Source organism: Zootoca vivipara, chromosome 1 (assembly GCF_963506605.1).
Source record: "Zootoca vivipara chromosome 1, rZooViv1.1, whole genome shotgun sequence".
Lineage (NCBI taxonomy): Eukaryota > Metazoa > Chordata > Lepidosauria > Squamata > Lacertidae > Zootoca > Zootoca vivipara.
Window position 1 is genome coordinate 75,059,666 of NC_083276.1, and position 16,956 is coordinate 75,076,621.

The 16,956-nt window shown below is 42.2% G+C and overlaps 1 protein-coding gene across 1 annotated transcript in view; it reads right to left on the bottom strand.

Annotated features, from left to right (window-relative positions):
* Positions 1-16,956, bottom strand: part of MUC5AC (mucin 5AC, oligomeric mucus/gel-forming) — a 62,071-nt gene that overhangs the window by 26,841 nt on the left and 18,274 nt on the right. Inside the window, exons 13-30 of the mRNA XM_060276363.1 lie at positions 16,876-16,945; positions 16,408-16,545; positions 15,315-15,479; positions 14,225-14,319; positions 13,637-13,763; positions 11,861-12,113; positions 10,918-10,970; positions 10,428-10,528; positions 9,661-9,812; positions 9,407-9,545; positions 9,185-9,298; positions 8,443-8,625; positions 6,687-6,926; positions 4,707-4,863; positions 3,304-3,432; positions 1,843-1,993; positions 737-783; positions 4-228 (exon numbers count right to left, since the gene is read on the bottom strand). Coding sequence (XP_060132346.1) covers positions 4-228; positions 737-783; positions 1,843-1,993; positions 3,304-3,432; positions 4,707-4,863; positions 6,687-6,926; positions 8,443-8,625; positions 9,185-9,298; positions 9,407-9,545; positions 9,661-9,812; positions 10,428-10,528; positions 10,918-10,970; positions 11,861-12,113; positions 13,637-13,763; positions 14,225-14,319; positions 15,315-15,479; positions 16,408-16,545; positions 16,876-16,945 — 2,539 coding nt within the window. The remainder of the gene's footprint in view (positions 1-3; positions 229-736; positions 784-1,842; positions 1,994-3,303; positions 3,433-4,706; positions 4,864-6,686; positions 6,927-8,442; positions 8,626-9,184; positions 9,299-9,406; positions 9,546-9,660; positions 9,813-10,427; positions 10,529-10,917; positions 10,971-11,860; positions 12,114-13,636; positions 13,764-14,224; positions 14,320-15,314; positions 15,480-16,407; positions 16,546-16,875; positions 16,946-16,956) is intronic.

The following is a 16,956-nucleotide window of genomic DNA, read 5'->3' on the forward strand; positions in this document are numbered from 1 at the left end:
TACCTGCAGTAGTGGTTGCTGGTGAAGAGGTACTGGAAAAGTTAAAGACGGTAGTGGTTGGTGCAGTGGTAGTGGTAGTGGTGGGTGTTGTTGTGCAAGGGAAGATATTCCTCTCTATTGTCCCGTTCTTACTGCAAGTCGCAGTGATGCACCCTCCAATGCCATCTGTTGTGTTGTAGATGACATCCCCCGGCTTGCTAATCTTCCCTTCATAGATGCAGTGGCATTCTGTCATTCAAAAGAAATTGTCAGAATTAAACTTCTTAAAATGTAAAAGGCTGTTCCAAATCACTCACAATTCATAATAAAACTTAGCACTGAGAACATTCACAGTGCTGGTGCTGACCTTTAAAGCCCTAAACGGCCTCAGTCTTGTATACCTGAAGGAGCGTCTCCACCCCCATCGTTTTGCCCGGACACTGAGATCCAGCGCCGAGGGCCTTCTGGCGGTTCCCTCACTGCGAGAAGCAAAGCTACAGGGAACCAGGCAGAGGGCCTTCTCGGTAGTGGCGCCTGCCCTGTGGAACGCCCTCCCATCGGAGGTCAAGGAGTTAAACAACTACCTGACATTTAGAAAACACCTAAAGGCAGCCCTGTTTAGGGAAGTTTTTAATCTGTGATATTTTAATGTATTTCGCTATTTGTTGGAAGCCACCCAGAGTGGTGGGGTAAACCCAGCCAGATGGGCGAGATATTAACAACAACAACAACAACAACAACAACAACAACAACATACCAAGTTCATCATATCGACACTCTGGTTTGCCAGCCATTGAACAATAGCTGAAAGGAAACAAGACACATTTGAAGGTAGTTAATTTTCTTTAGTAAGCAAAGAAGACACTAACAGCCCTTCTTATATTAGTTGTTGGCATCCGTCTGCCTCAAGAGACAATGGAGTGTGCCTCCAGGGGTTAATTATATACAACCAGTATAAAAAAATGTTTATAGAGGCGAAATTCTGAATAAATTACTACTTTTGGATTAAGAAAGCAATTTTAGGCTTTGACTCTAATTGGTTTTACACATTTTCTCAGAGCTAAATTCTATGACATCCAGTAGAGCTTCCGTTTTCCGGGTGAGTGTGCGAAAGACTGCATCTTACTTGCTGTTGGAAGGAAGTTCCATTGAAATAAATGGACTGCACTTCAAAGTAAATGGAATTAAAATCGAATCATTTATCTTTTTGGTTCCACAGGGAACACCCAATGATTAACTCTAATTTTCTTTTTGTAAGAGCAGATACCCCCCTTCCCCACAACAATTGGTATATTGGCTGTTGTTTAGAAGGCGGGGCTAATCATTGCACCTCATGCTGCAGCCATTGTTTTGTGTGGCTAATCCTGGCTCTAGGGGGTGATCTTATCTGAAGCTGCAGTGCAGAGGTAAAATATTAGGTCCTTCTCTGCCAGGGACCCAGTTCCCATATAAATTGCCTTTCCATGGCTGCTTTTACTAACTACAGTGGTGCCTCGCTAGACAAATGCCCTGTAAGATGAATTTTTTGCTTAACGAAGAGATTTTTCGAGCGGAGTTTGCCTCGCAAGACGAATTTGTTTTATGAAAAATTCATCTAGCGAATCGCGGTTTCCCATAGGAGTGCATTGAAATTCAATTAATGCGTTCCTATGGCCAAAAAATAAATAAAATTCAATGCATTCCTATGGGATTCACTAGATGAATTTTCCGCAAAACGAATTGACTCACAGAATGAATTAAATTCGTCTACTATTCGTCATACTGTTTCTGCAGTATGAAACAGAGCATGCTATGCTTCTGCCACAATTTTAACCAATTTTACATTCACATTCTCATTCTCATCATTTGAAAGACAAGCATTACCATGATTCACAGCTCTTTTGTGAAGGCATTTTTTCTCCTGGTTTATAGTGGTTTCCTTTGCCATCAAAGCAGCCGCATGCTGGAAGATCAACACACTGCATCTCATCTTCATCAAAATAGGGCTTATCAGCTGGACACTTTGGATAGCAGCCTGTGGTAAGAAAGAGAACTTGCTCTAAGAAACAATCTTTTACCATACCCTGTACAAATGTTAGCCTTTAAGCTGATTTTGTGTATGGTGCTGTCACACCATAAACCAGGGATGAGGAACCTTTGGCCTCCATACATTGTTGGACTCAAGCTCCCATCAGTCACAACCAGCAGGACCAATGGTCAGGAATGATGGGAACTGTAGTTCAACAACATCTGGAGGGCCACAGGCTGCCCATCCCTGCCATATCTTGATCTCACAATTCTAAGCCATATGTTGATCCATAAACTCAGGCTAGTAGTCACACTGACTTGAATCCAACTGTGTATCCCCACTGGCAGAAGCTCTTTGGTCCAGCAGAGGATTCTGTGAGTGGAATTTTTTGTGAGTCCAGAGGTAGGTTATTCTTCTGCATTTATACCATGATCCTTCCACAGATTGTCAGTAAAGTTTATGGTAAAGAAAACTCAAACAACTGTCATTTACCAAGGCTGGGGCTCAGGAGAAGAGGCCATGGATGCAGAGGGGATCTCTTGACCAAAAGGAAGATTGACTTCAGAACCAGCTTTAGACATTCCTACCTCCTTGGGTGTTCTAGCATCAGAGGAGCACATGATGCCTGCACCTCTCCGCCTTGAAGAAGTTGCCTTGTCTTCCTTGGACTCAGGTCTCCAGCTGAGAGGCAATAACTGAACCTTGGTCTCCCCCAAGCTTCCAAAGTGAATGGTTCCTAATGGGTGGGCCTCTTTAACTGTAAGGGCTCTATGCATCAGGGAAGAGGTTAGCTTCCCAAACGAAGCAGCAATCCTACTTAAGGCTCAGTCCAGGATAGTTGGATGCTGGAACAACCTTCCAGCCTAGACTTCACTTGGAGCTAACTAGCGTGTTACTACTATGTTTGTTTGCTCATCTGCCTTTTTGGACCCCAACCTCTGCTTTACTTGACTCTGTTTATCTGGACCTACTCTCTACTTTGCTGGCATGACCTCAGTGGAACCTGATCTATGTTTTACTTTGCCTGACCCTGATCATCAGAATCTGACCTTGCCCGGCTGAAACCCAATCTCTGCTTGATCTGGCTTTGCTTCTGGATGCCAGACAGGGACCAGCAGTATGTGACCTTGAATTTTCTGTGTAGCACATGCCTCCACTGGGCTAGATCCTGTCCCCTGGACTGGGACAAAACAGTAACTTCCCTTTCCCTAAACCAAACTTCCCATATTCACAGAGCATCAAGTATTTCATTTTGGGCAACCACAGTTTTTATAACAATTAATATAAAATGAAGCTTTTAGTTTCCTGTAGGGTACCTTCTAAGCCTTGTAACTCATGCAGGCATTTTCCACTTGGGTTTCTGCAAGTCTTCATACAAGGAGAGCCACAAGGCTGGTAGTGCCACTCACATTCCTCTTTTGGATTATAGTAATCACAGAACAGAGCTGCAAAAGGAGGAAAGGTGTTTTTTAAATGTTAAGCAAAATGCATTAATTTCATAGCACTCAATACCTATCCTTGCACTGTATGCCAGTCCTTTCTCATTTCTATGTTCAGTGATCTGTTAAGCAATATTAGTTGTTTGTTTTTCCAGTGTCATTATTCACTTCACCAGTCAGGAACACCATCAAATGAATTTTGTGAGCAGGGATGTCAGGAACAGACCCAGTTACCCTCCTGCTTTATCTTCTCCTGGTAGGAGGTAGGATCAGAGGTGTTGGACTGGGTGGATAACAGGTAGGATTGGGTGGTGAATGCTGGGCCTGGTGAATGGCTACACTTCCTCTGCCAAAATATAAAAGATCTATGGTCTTCTAAACATGTTACTGGTTTTGTTTGTTTGTTATTATGTTATGTATTCTGTGTTTTTGTACTGTAAACCACCCTGTGGTCTTAGGACGAAGGGCAGTATATAAATTTAATGAATAACAAGGCAGGTAGCTAGTAGTAGCAGCGGTACTTGTTCCAGGGAAAATCTTCCTATTTTCCTTGACCTCATGGTTACAGGCAGCAATGGATTGGGAGACAGTAAGGAGGGGATTGGATGGCTGGGCCAAGTTTTGCATGCGGGAACTACAGTTCATTAGTCAGAGGAAGGGGAAGCTTAACTTTGAGTGTTGGGTTTTGCCAGGGATCCTAAGGATGAGAGGAACCCACGGCTTCCTTGGTTCAGGGAATAAGGGACTTACTTGGTTCCATCCCTGGAATCTCCAGGTAGAGCTGGCAAAGAATCTCTCCCCAAACCCCAGGGAGCTGCTGCCAGTAAATATAGAGAATACTGAGCTAGATAAACCAGTGGTCTGACTCAGTATTAGACAGCTTCCTATGTTCCAGAGCAGCATGGAGACACGAGGGTACACCAATCACACAACTCTCTGAATATAAGATTTAACCCTGAGATGATTATTATTATTTTATGCTGAGATTTAGCACATTCTGAAGACATTTAGCTCTTGCAAAGTTGAGATAAATACAAATGTTCATGATATGAATGTGACAAGCAGGAATCATGTTGTGATCGTGTCACTACATCCAAAATGAATGCAGAAATTGGATTACAAAAATATGTAAACGTTCAGTAATGCTCCAACCTACCTACCCCCTCCTGTCCTACCACATACCATATATGGTGCTACAAATATAGAAACATTAGCCTACTCCTTGTTCTTACTAATCTATCTTTTTGTTATTACTTTAAAAGGGAATGGGAAGTACTCACGGCAGATGGATGGAGTTCTCCAAGAAATGCAACTGCCAGCTTCATTGCACGCCTGAGCATAGGCAGCTACAGCAGTACAGAAGCATTCACAGTCTCCCCCAGTGTCACAAGCACAGGCATCAGAGATGCAGGCTTCATAATATTTAGTTGGTTCAACCTGTTCGAGAAGGAATACACATGGTTTGATTTGTGGTTCGGTCTTAGCAGGCCATGGTCAGAGAGGGAGGATGCATTTTCTGATTATATTCTATTACAGTTCTCGTTTCTCCGACAAAGTCAGCATGGAAAATTTGTGACACCAGTCATTGTTTTTATTTTCAAGTTGCACATTTTGTTATAGCAACAGAATTACAAGGAATTAATTTGTCATTGAAGCAAAGGGTATTTTTATGCATCCACTGAGGAAAAAGTAAAATTGGTTGGCAACCCCCTAAATATTAATTATCTATTAAATGTGTTAATATCAGGCATTTACTGTGCTGGGGAGCCTAACCAATCTGGGGCTCACATTTAATTTTTTCTTATCCAAATTATTAGCTGAAATGCTTGCAATGATATAAAAAATCACCAGAGCAATGATTATTTAGAAGAAATGGAGAAATTTCAGTCAATGTTCTTAATAGCCTACAAGTAGTTGGCTTCAATATTGTTTTTAGTCTTGAGAGGTCTTATTAAACTCCAGTTAATGGTAATGAAAGATATATTAAGGGGATTTATCCTATTTTTAGTGAGCTTTTAAATTAAAAAAATCACAGCCATAATTGAAGTGTCATAAGATAGGGTGGGGTCCTAAAGGTAAAGGTAAAGGGACCCCTGACCATTAGGTCCAGTCGTGACCGACTCTGGGGTTGCGCACTCATCTCGCATTATTGGCCGAGGGAGCCGGCGTATAGCTTCCAGGTCATGTGGCCAGCATGACAAAGCCGCTTCTGGCAAACCAGAGCAGCACATGGAAACGCCGTTTACCTTCCCGCTGTAGCGGTTCCTATTTATCTACTTGCATTTTGACGTGCTTTCGAACTGCTAGGTTGGCAGGAGCTGGGACCAAGCAACGGGAGCTCACCCCGTCACAGGGATTCGAACCGCCGACCTTCTGATCAGCAAGCCCTAGGCTCAGTGGTTTAACCACAGCGCCACCAGGGTGGGGTCCTATAAGATCCTATAAACAGAGCTCATGGACTACTTCTCTGAATGAAGGGAGGAAGGAGGTGATTTTTGCCACTTTCCCCTGTAGCCCTTATGTCCCCTGAAAAGTTGAAGGACTGGGGGGCCATTCTGGAACAGTGTGGTTGTGGCCTGGGGGATCGTAAGGAGAAATGGCAAAAACAATGTCCTCTTCCTCCAGTGGGAACCTCCACAGGATCTCAGATGCATCCTTAAACAGAAGGGTTTGTTCAGTTCTGTTTCATTTGCAGAAGAGATATTCTGGATCCTGTCCAGGGGCACACAGAACAGAACAGAGTGTGCAAAGGTAACCAGTTATTAAGATTCCTAAACTACTTGTGCTGATCCATCTCAAGACTGATGGAAGAACATGCGCAACTTATATAGCTGCCATGTCCTCAGCACTGTGAATGGAGCCAGAAAGAAGACCTTCTGAATGGATGGGAACATTCACTTTACATGCTAGCAAGATTCATCCTAGCTACATGCATTGTAGTGGATCTCCTTGCAAGGCAATGTATTTAGAATGACTCTTGGTGGCATGTGAAGTGAACATTTCACATTCCTATGACAAAGGGACCATCTGTATCTTAATCTTTTGCTGTTATAGGCATCACCTGTAGATACAAAGTTGGCTGTAGTCCAGTCAAGACCCATTGACTTGAGAACTTCAAAACCCTGGAATATCTACCTGCAATATTTTTGTAAGGTATGCAGTGGTTGGTACAGCCTGTCCCAAGTGCAGGCACATCAAGTCTTAAGCTTGGAGCTGTTCAAGTGTCCTATACATTATTTTAAAAATGCATTTGCCCATACCTGAGTGTGGCAGGAAGCAAACACTTTGCTGTTAATGATGCTACATTGCTTCTGGGCCCAGGAGCTCCTATATGGGTTTGTAGAACAAGGATCTCTGCTGCCTGGCGCATCTGGGCAAGTGGGAGACACCTTCCAGCTGTTACCAAACTCCAGTACGTCTCCTACAACAGACTGGCTCCTGGTGGTGAAGTCATTTATGTCATTGCCATCATAGTTTCCACAGAGGCCACAAACTTGACCCTGCAGAGAGACAAGCACAAGTTAATGAGGAGTGGAAGATTTATTTTCCTGGGATTAGGGACCCTGCATTTTCAAAATGTAATGATACTTTGGTTATTTATAGTGACTGTCATACTTTGTGGGTTCTCCCATTCACGAGGACTTTTTTTGTTAATTTCTGCAGAGGAAGCTGATCAGCGTGTACATGCATGGATAGATTGACTGTCCCCATTACATGAACTGATAATTTCATGTGCTCAGGGACCCTATGTACACATCAAACACATGCAGTACACTGAATTAGCACACCTGTTTGAGCATAGCCTCGTAACGTATATAGTATATTAAAAGTTATATTTTAGGCTTCTACCAGATTGCTCTAACAGTTGCTTTTATTTAAGCAGAAAAAATGGCATGGCTGGATTCCCCACCCACTCTCAATCACATTTTTAAAAAAATCAAAAAGTTTCTTTTACAAATAATGATATGTAGTTCTTTTGTGAAAAGTGAACGGAATCAGATACTGCTTGCCATAATTACAAATAAAAAAACCAAAAAATTGAGTGATTTGTTTCTGCATCATTAGGGAGTGCTTGAGAGCAGAGGTAGTAATCTCCTTGGGTTTAATTCATTCACCCTTGGTCAACCCTCCTAAGGCTGCATCGCAGTGATGGATGGGACCAAAAGTAGATGCAGCCACTACAGGTTCTCTCTACACAGGCACAAGGGAATTATTACCACTCACTTTCCTATGTATCAAATGATCAATCTGATGACCAGAGGAAGGGCAGTTTCCATCACTATCAGGATGTTCTGCTTGTCCAATTTGGGATGGCCAGCATTTACATATAAATGTGAATGTCAACACTAACCATATTTTGGATATTGACAATCACAGCATATATTTTGCTGCATTATATCACATTATATCACCTTTATATACTATCACAGTGGTAACCAACATGGTGCCCTTAAGATGTTGTTGAACTACAACTCCCATCAGCCCCAAGCAGCATGGGCAATGGCCAGGGATGATGTCAGGCGCCATGTTGTCTATCACTGTCCTGTAACCAGTCTTGTGCGCATTGATCATGCAAGAATAAATAGTTCTGTGATAAAAATGATAGCTAGAATGTAAAGAGAGCCACGCTGGATATGGCTGCTATAGTCTAGCCTTCTTTTCTCACAAGGGCCATCCAGATGCCTGTGGGAGGCCCACCATGAGATCACATAAATAATAATCAATGGTAATTTCTGGAGTCATACTTCATCATAATATGAAGATACTACATTGTCTTGTACTTTGTTTTTAATGTGACCAGTTTCTCATTACTATCAATAGTTCTTCATACAGACAAAGAACCTATGTTAAACTGACTATGAAGAGGTCAAGATAAATAAACTGACTGGAATATTTAAATGCTAATATTAGCTTTTAATGTTTGTCCTTTACAGAATTTCCTGGAAGAATGTTGTAGCACTTCTCTTTCATTACACACACACCCCTATATAATCTGATCTGGCATCCTCAGCATACCTTAAATTCGTCATTGAGTTTGATGAAGATACTGGTTTTCTTGTCCCACAACAGGACCAGTCCAGCTGTGGTGTCAATCACCATGTAGATTCCCATGTAGCGGACCTTGAATGGCACTTCACCTCCACCAGAAAGCCTCTGTACCACTTCAAATTTTTCATCAGCAAGTATCAGCTCATAGGTCTGAAAGATGAAAAGCAACAATGAGTTGTAAATTCAGCAACTTCTCTTTGAAGTAATTACAACGGAAAACTATGGGGAGACCTGGTCTGAATAGAGATATTGGATTCTTGTCTCATTACACATGCTAAAGCTATTTTTGGTCATCTGCATACTATCCCTTGCTTTTTCCTGTAGGACTAATTCCAGTCATTAACAGTCATCAACAGGGTTACCATACCCCTCGAGTCAATCACCCATCTCCTACTACCCTTCTAAAAAAAACCACCCTACCCTCCCACTATATATAAGGGTCTGGTGACTTCTGTTTCAGTGTATCTGAAGAAGTGTGCATGCACACAAAAGCTTATACCCAGAACAAACTTAGTTGGTCTCTAAGGTGCTACTGGACAATGTTTTTATTTATTTTTTAATTTCGACTATGTCAGACCAACACGGCTACCTACCTTTCCATTTAGTTACTTTGCACTCCATGATTTCCCCATTTGTAGATTTAATATAACCCAGTTCTGTCCAGGTGCACAAATCATATCTTATGTGCATCTTGTATGAAGCTACTTACCCCCATGAAGACTTTAATGGCTTTTGAGCAGGTTGTCCCAGTGGTGCCACAGGGGATGTTCTCCGTGATCACTCTGAAAGTCCCTGCATTTGAATTGTTTTTACCGCAATGATCCTGTGGAGAAGAGGGTTGTATTGTGTTCATGAACACAGCTTGTCATATATCAAGACTAAAGACTCTGCATTTCAAAAAAGCAAGTGCTCGGGGAGAAAAGTATTATACCTGGACCAGTGTGTATTCACAGTCTCCACTGAAGCTATAGCGTTTGCCATCAAAAGTGATGTAATGACCATCTCCATAAACAGAGCATGTTGCCAGGCAGGGTTCAGTGGAGCACTCCCACTTTCTGTTCTTACATGTACTGCACAGACAAAAACATGGTTAAATTTCACAGTGGGGGGGGTTGTTTGATCCCCCCCCTGTTTAGATGGAAGAGTTCAATAGTTTTAGTTCAGCTTATAACAGGCTGTACGTACCAAGTATTACATTTCACCTTGATGCTGTCCCCTGGCTTGTATGTGGCTTCATTGTGAATGCATGGGCACTCTTCAGCAGCTACACACCCACCTTGGCCATCCGACACCAACTCCTTGGGACACATGCAGCCAGAGATGCACTGTGTGCTGTACTGTAACAGAAGATAAGGCAGCAAAAGATGTTACTTGACAAATCAATAGGTGAGAAACAAAAGTGACTAAGATACTAGACAGAGTGAAGACGAATTCAAATCAGTATCTGTCTCCACTGGTGGGTTGCCAACAGAGAGTCAATGAATTAGCAAGCTATGCAAAACTGCTTCAAGTTTACTCTTTCAGAGGAGTTTAGGTGTGGAGAACTTTCCTTGAACTCTTTGGGAGAATGTGATTAGAAATCACTAGATTGTGACTTGGTATATATTATTGATACCTTTGATATTTTAAAAAATGTTGAGTGTAAGAGTGATTCACAAGTCATAACATGGTGGTTAAACTGGTTTACCGTACCATACCCCATGCCCTGCGCCTCCCTGTCTCTACCCCTGAAGTAACTTCTGATGGGTTCTGTAGGCTAGCTCTGATCACTCTGATCACCCATCAGCGTGACTCCTATTTTGTAACGGGAGACCATGATGAATGCTGAGCGGCGCTGACAGTTTCATAAATTCAGGAAATAAGTGATAACTGCAATCATCATAGGAACAATGTAATGCATAAGTTGAACAGGTAACTTAGATAAGACATGATTGCAATGTAGTCACACTTACGCATTCCATGTCAAGAGTCTGACAGCTCTTCTGACACTCAGCTCCAGTGGCTCCTACTGTGGCATTGGTGCAGTCAAAGTAGACCATGGGAGCAAAACATTCTGATAGAAAGGAGAGCTAGATGAAATCTCAGTTTGAAATGAAACATTAGTCACCATAACAGTGAGTGTATGTCATGAAAACTAGTTCAGGGCACATCATTATCAACACCTCACTTAAAAACACACATAAAACTCTTTGTATGATGCCAACATTATACTTCCACTGCCAATTTTAAGACAGAGGATGGTGGCTATCTTGGCTATGGTGCTTAGCAGATAATAGGAACTTGCATCACTCAAGGTTGAAAAACAACTCCTCACATCTGTACATTGGAGGGAACCTATGGGATATTTTCAACCAATTTGCAGAGGACTCAAAATCCAATTGAATATTTCAATTTTACAAGGTCTCTGGAACTACTATCATCTTTTTCTGTGATTTGGCTTACCTGGTTGTGGTTTCACTTCTCCAACGCACTGAAGCTTTCCCTGTGTGCAAGTGCTGCAAGAGATGAAGAATGTTTATTATTTAAAAATTGAACCAGTTTTACGAAGAGCAGTTCCTCTTGCCTGGTTAAAGGACAGCAACAACAAATCCTTCATGGTGTGGAATGCTGAATTGTCACCTTGTGACCAAAAGGAAAAGGTTTCCCTTTAAATAGCCTGTTAAAATGCTTTAAGAATTCCTCTTTGGTGGATCTGGACTGGGGTGAGGCATTTTTATCAGGAGTGGACAGACCTCAGAGATCCACAGGGCACCTGTGGTGTTGTTGCCAGTCTCAAGTTCTCTCCTCACCCTCCACCACCCATTACTAGAAAGCCCGTTTTTAACAGATGTGATAGTTTAATGGTGGGAGGTATAGGACAGACCTATACAAAGGGAAGCACAAAGAATAGTTAAACTATGGAATTAATTACCAAATAACATGGTGATGGTTCACAACTTGGAAGGCATTACAAGAAGATTAGACAAATTCATGGAGGACAAAGCCACCCACAGCTACTAGTCATGAAGTCTTTATTGCCTCTGAATAGCTGTTGCTAATGAGCATGAGCAGGGTTGCTATTGCATTCGTAAGTTGCTTGTGAGCTTTGCACAGGCTTCTGGTTGGCCATTATGAGAACAAGTTGTTGGACTAGGCAGGCCTTTGGTCTGATCCAGCTGGGCTCTTATGTTTTTCTAACACAAATAAGAAACTTTGGGGCATTTAGATATGTGTCACAAAGGCACCCAATATCTAAGCACCAGACATTACAAAATTAAATTGACTTAATCTTCCAAAAAAATTTAAAAATCATAATTAAGGGCAGCTTAGAAGCAGGGTCCTATGGAAGGAAATGTTGGCTATTCCCATCACCTCATGACAATGCTTATTTCAAACCATCACTTACCATATGACACCTTTTTCATGGATAACTTCTCCAGACAGTAGAGGAGTCCCTTTGTAGTAGCAGGGGCAGCTGGTAGGAGGTACACATTTGCCACTCTCATCCATATACATCCCTTCTTCGCAGGTGCATCCATCCACGGAGGTAAACTTAATGTTGCAGGTGACATCGGGCTCGCTCAGAGATCGGCAGGTGGGTTGGCAGGAACTAATGTTGTAACGGTAAACCAGGGTTTTGGGACACATTTGGTATTTGGCTTGAGAGAGGGAAAAGAAAAGAAGTTGTTCCAGAGGTTATCTAAGGGCTACTGTGGCTATAAATTACTTAGATGTGTATCTGTATATCTGGATGCTGGGCTCTAGTCCCAGAGGCGGGAGAAGCTTGGAATGTCTGCCTCACCATCCAGGTGTGATGGTGTAAAGTGATGTATGCTGCTTTGTGCATAAAGACTGTATGAACAACTGTATGAACGATTGCTTGGGTGCCTTGAATTAAACTTAACTCGCAGAAGGGAAGTTACTCTCTTGTGTGGGTTTATGAAAAGGAGCCTGTTCAAAACGTGACTGATCCATGTAATTTATTGGCCTTTGACTCAAGCTATTCATCTTTAAATCACAGCTTTGAAAACTACTCATTTCATAGTTTGTGTGTTTTTCTATCTTTTCCGAAAAATATGTATTTTACTCCACATGTCTTATCCAGTGCTGTCAAGAATTATTTGGTGTAACTAGAGAGATAAATTAGCACATGCTCCATTATTCACATAAGATTGCAATGCTCTTTTGGTTGTGATTTGCCTCCCCAGGGCAAGCAATAACTTTATTTCCTTCTGAACCTTTTGCAGCTCCCGTAAGCCTCATCTGCACCTGCTCACCAGAGCAAGACTTTCAGGAAACTACTGGCACCACTTTGGGGTTGTCACACAAACAAAGCATAGATGCTTCAAATTCTTGTCCAGGATAATTTTGAAACTACAGCTGCTACTAACTGGCAAAGATCAGTCCACATAAAAGCCACCTCCTTGAAATGAGTTGTTTTGATTCATCAATACTTCAGGCTGTTGGGGGGTGGTGGTTAAAATTCGCTTGGGAGGGAGCAAATTGAACCAGGCGGCTTTGTTCTGATGTGAGTTGGGGAAATTCAAAATGGCAGCCAACATAAAAACTGCCTTCTTTGCCACTTACTAGTAGGCAGCAGTTGAATTTCTATAGAAAAACACACACATCTACAGATGAGCAGATGTTTCTCTCTAGCAGCTCATTTTATTTGAGAGATGCAGTGGCTGAAGCAAATGCATTAAAAATAAAGTCACAAAAATGAAGTGGTGTTGCAAACAACCTCAGTATATTTTTAAACCCAAAATGCCAAGACTACCCTTTAAAAACATTTGGATTTCTTTCTTCTTCTTTAAAAAAAAGAATCAGTTGTAATATGCATTGTTACATTATGTATTATGCACCCTGCACCCTCCCCAAACCTGCTCTTGAGGGTTGGAGGAACTCCAAGAACACATTTAGGGGGTGCCCAGGCGAGGGGAGAAAAGAGAAGAACTTTCCATCTTGCGCTGACCGAGATTCACCCAGCACCATGTTGGATACTTAAAAGTAAGCTCTGTTAATTTCATTGAGACTTACTACTAAGAAAACCTGCAAAACAATTCAGCGACTCTGAAAAAAATTCCACAAATGTTGGGGTGAATCATGGATTTGAGTTGTATTCGAAACACCTTGAAAATCTCTGGTAACTTGCTTTTTGGTTTACAAAATCCTCATAACTTACTACAGACGCTGGTTCTCCATCCGCTCAGCAGCACTCCCTTTGCAGCACAGGCTCTGACATAGGAGGAAAGGGCAGCACACATACAGTCCTCACTCCTTTCACAGTTGCAGGTATCAAACATACAGGTCTAGGGACACAGAGAATAGCCATTAATATTAACTTCCCCCTCCAGGGACATTTGCTCTTAAACTTTCACATGCAGAACTCATCTACGAATTTAATCTAAAAAAACAGGTTTATGTGTCTTTATGTTTCACACTGCTTGCTTTAAACTACTGAGGACCTGGGGGTTTCCTGGGAACCAGCTATTTAAATGTTAACCTCTGTCTCAGAAGTTGGCAAACTACGTGGCCAACCACGCAGAATGGAATGAGAAGATGCTTATATTTAGTAGTGAAGCGAGAAATGAATGTGTAGGATTACATGATATGGGGACAGATAATATACATTGATGACAGAAAGTTTGGCAGAGAGTATACTGAAGCCCTGACATTGTTTATCCACTCTGACGAGTTTAACCCCCCCCCCCCCGAGGAGTTACGTTCAGATTCTCGTTGGCACTTCAAAGAAAGAGAATGTACAAAGTACCGTGTGGAAAGCAGTAGGCTCTACTGTAGAGTGGCACTTCTGAAAGGGTCCATTGCTGTCCGTCAGCAGGCCGCACCAGTGCGAAGCATATTTTTCTGTAAAAGACAGAGGGCAATGGGGTTTTATACATATTACTGCAGAGGTGGGCAATGTGTTTCAGCCCAAGGAACACATTCCCTTCTGTGCAACCTCTCAGGGACCTTATGCCAGTGGTGGACAGGGCAGAGCTACAAACTTCACCTTTGTACAATAGTCTAGTTTCTTCAAACTCATGCGTCCCTCTCTATCCTCCACCCAGGCATGTAAGAATCGCTATCAGAGTTTGAGGACCTATTCCAGTCGGTAAATGAGAGAAAATACTGTATTAAAACTTGCTCTCATTGTTAACTGTATCTTTCTGCCTTGCTTCTGCATCGTATAGTTGTGCTTGCTTGCTCAAGTCACCTATAATCTGCTTTAACCCGTCATCTTTTGTCTGTCATGCAACTTTTCTCTGCGGTCTTAATACACCATGAACAGGATAATGTGGAATGATCTGCAATGATTGTTCCAGCTGTACAAAGCCTTTTTCTCTTATGGGGAGCCACTGTCATCTGAGAGCCAGTGTGGCATAGAGCAACAAACTATGACTTAGAGAGTGTGTGTTGGGCTCACCCACCCAGCTGTTAAGATCCCTAGGTATCCAAAGACCAGTCACATTCTCTCAGACACGCTCACCTCACAGGGTTGTTGTGAGGATAAAATGGGAGGGAGAAGAATTAGGATGCTGCTTGAAGGAAGGGTGGAATATAAAGGCTAAAAAAGTCAACATGACCTTTATGTCCTTACCAGCCCTATACAAGGGCATTTTCTATCTAATAAATAATAACAATAATTTATTATTTATACCCCGCCCATCTGGCTGGGTTTCCCCAGCCACTCTGGGTGGCTTCCAACAGAAATATTAGAATACACTAATAGTTAATATTTTAGAGTTAATGTGAGTTTCTGCTTAAAAAAATAATAATTCTAAAGGGTCTTTCTAATTAGGCTGTTGGTTAAAGAGTATCCTAGGAGAAAAGCTGCAAAATATTTTCTGCAGTGCACATACCATTTTCTATGCTGAGAGTACATGGGTTCTCGAAAATATTTTTGATGTCAGGACAATTGGCCTGTGCTTTCCACGTGTTGGCAAAAGCAGCTGAAGTTCCTTCTACTACTCCACTGGCAGCTTTGAAGTCATCTGCTTGGACACTGTTGAAGTTTCCACAGAGACCTGGGACAAAACCAGAGGGACTTTAATAAAATAAATAATAATAATAATAATAATAATAATAATAATAATAATAATAATAATAAATAATTTTTATTATTTATACCCCACCCATCTGGGTGGGTTTCCCCAGCCACTCTGGGTGGCTTACAGCACATAAAAAATGGTAAAACATTAGACATTAAAAAAATTCCCAATACAGGGTTGCCTTCAGATGTCTTCTAGAAGCCAGATAGTTGTTTATTGCCTTGACATCTAATGGGAGGGCGTTCCAGAGGGTGGGCGCCACTACCGAGAAGGCCCTCTGTCTGGTTCCCTGCAACCTCACTTCTCACAGTGAGGGAATTGCCAGAAGGCCCTCAGAGCTGGACTTCAGTGTCTGGGCTGAACTATGGGGGTATACTGGGCCGAGGCCGTTTAGGGCTTTAAAGGTCAGCACCAACACTTTGAATTGTGTTCGGAAACGTACTGGGAGCCAATGTAGGTCTTTCAAGACTGGTGTTATGTAGTCTCGGCAGCCACTCCCAGCCACCAGTCTAGCTGCGACATTCTGAATTAGTTGTAGTTCCTGGGTCACCTTCAAAGTTAGTCCCATGTAGAGCACATTGCAGTAGTCCAAGCGGGAGATAAGTAGAGCATGCACCACTCTGGCGAGACAGTCTGCAGACAGCTGCCCTGGACACAGAATTGACCTGTGCCTCCATGGACAGCTGTGAGTCCAAAATGACTCCCAGGCTGCACACCTGCTCCTTCAGGGGCACAGTTGCTCCATTCAGGACCAGGGAGTCCCCCACCCCTGCCCACCCTCTGTTCCCCCCCTTTCTTGTCAAGATTCAACTTTAAATCCTTGCAATCATTCATACAGTATCACAGTGATTTCAGTGAACATTTCCTCTATGTCTTAAGACTAATGATTAATCGGCTCACTTACCACATGTCTGCTCTTTGTGGGCTGGGTCCAAGCGTACAAATAATTGCATGATGGGCACGATCTGGATCTGTAACTGGAGGCCAAATGTTGTTTCCACCACGATGAAGAAGGATGAAGGCCTGAAGATGGTGACATTGGCTGTCGAAGTGAAATATACAGTAATGAGTTTACTAATGGGATCAAACATTTCATCGGGTGTCAACTGATGATTCATATGGCTATGGCATTTGCTACAAGGGTATGAGGGTATTTGCATTTTGCATACTTAACAATGAGGTAATATCTGCTTATGCTAAGCATATTAACCATTTTCCGTAGTAAATGGCCTTCTAGCATAAGAGAAAAGTCTAAAATTCTAAGAACATCAGAAGAGCCTTGCTGAAGGTATCCCTCATGTTGAGAACAATAATAGAGTAGGAGAGTGAAGAATGATGAATGTCATATGTTATCTCTAAAAGGAGAACTTACATGCTGAGATAGGCAGCTGGGAAAGGATCATATTCAAATACACGACCCCAGAGGACTTGATCACAACTACCTGGCAGAGGA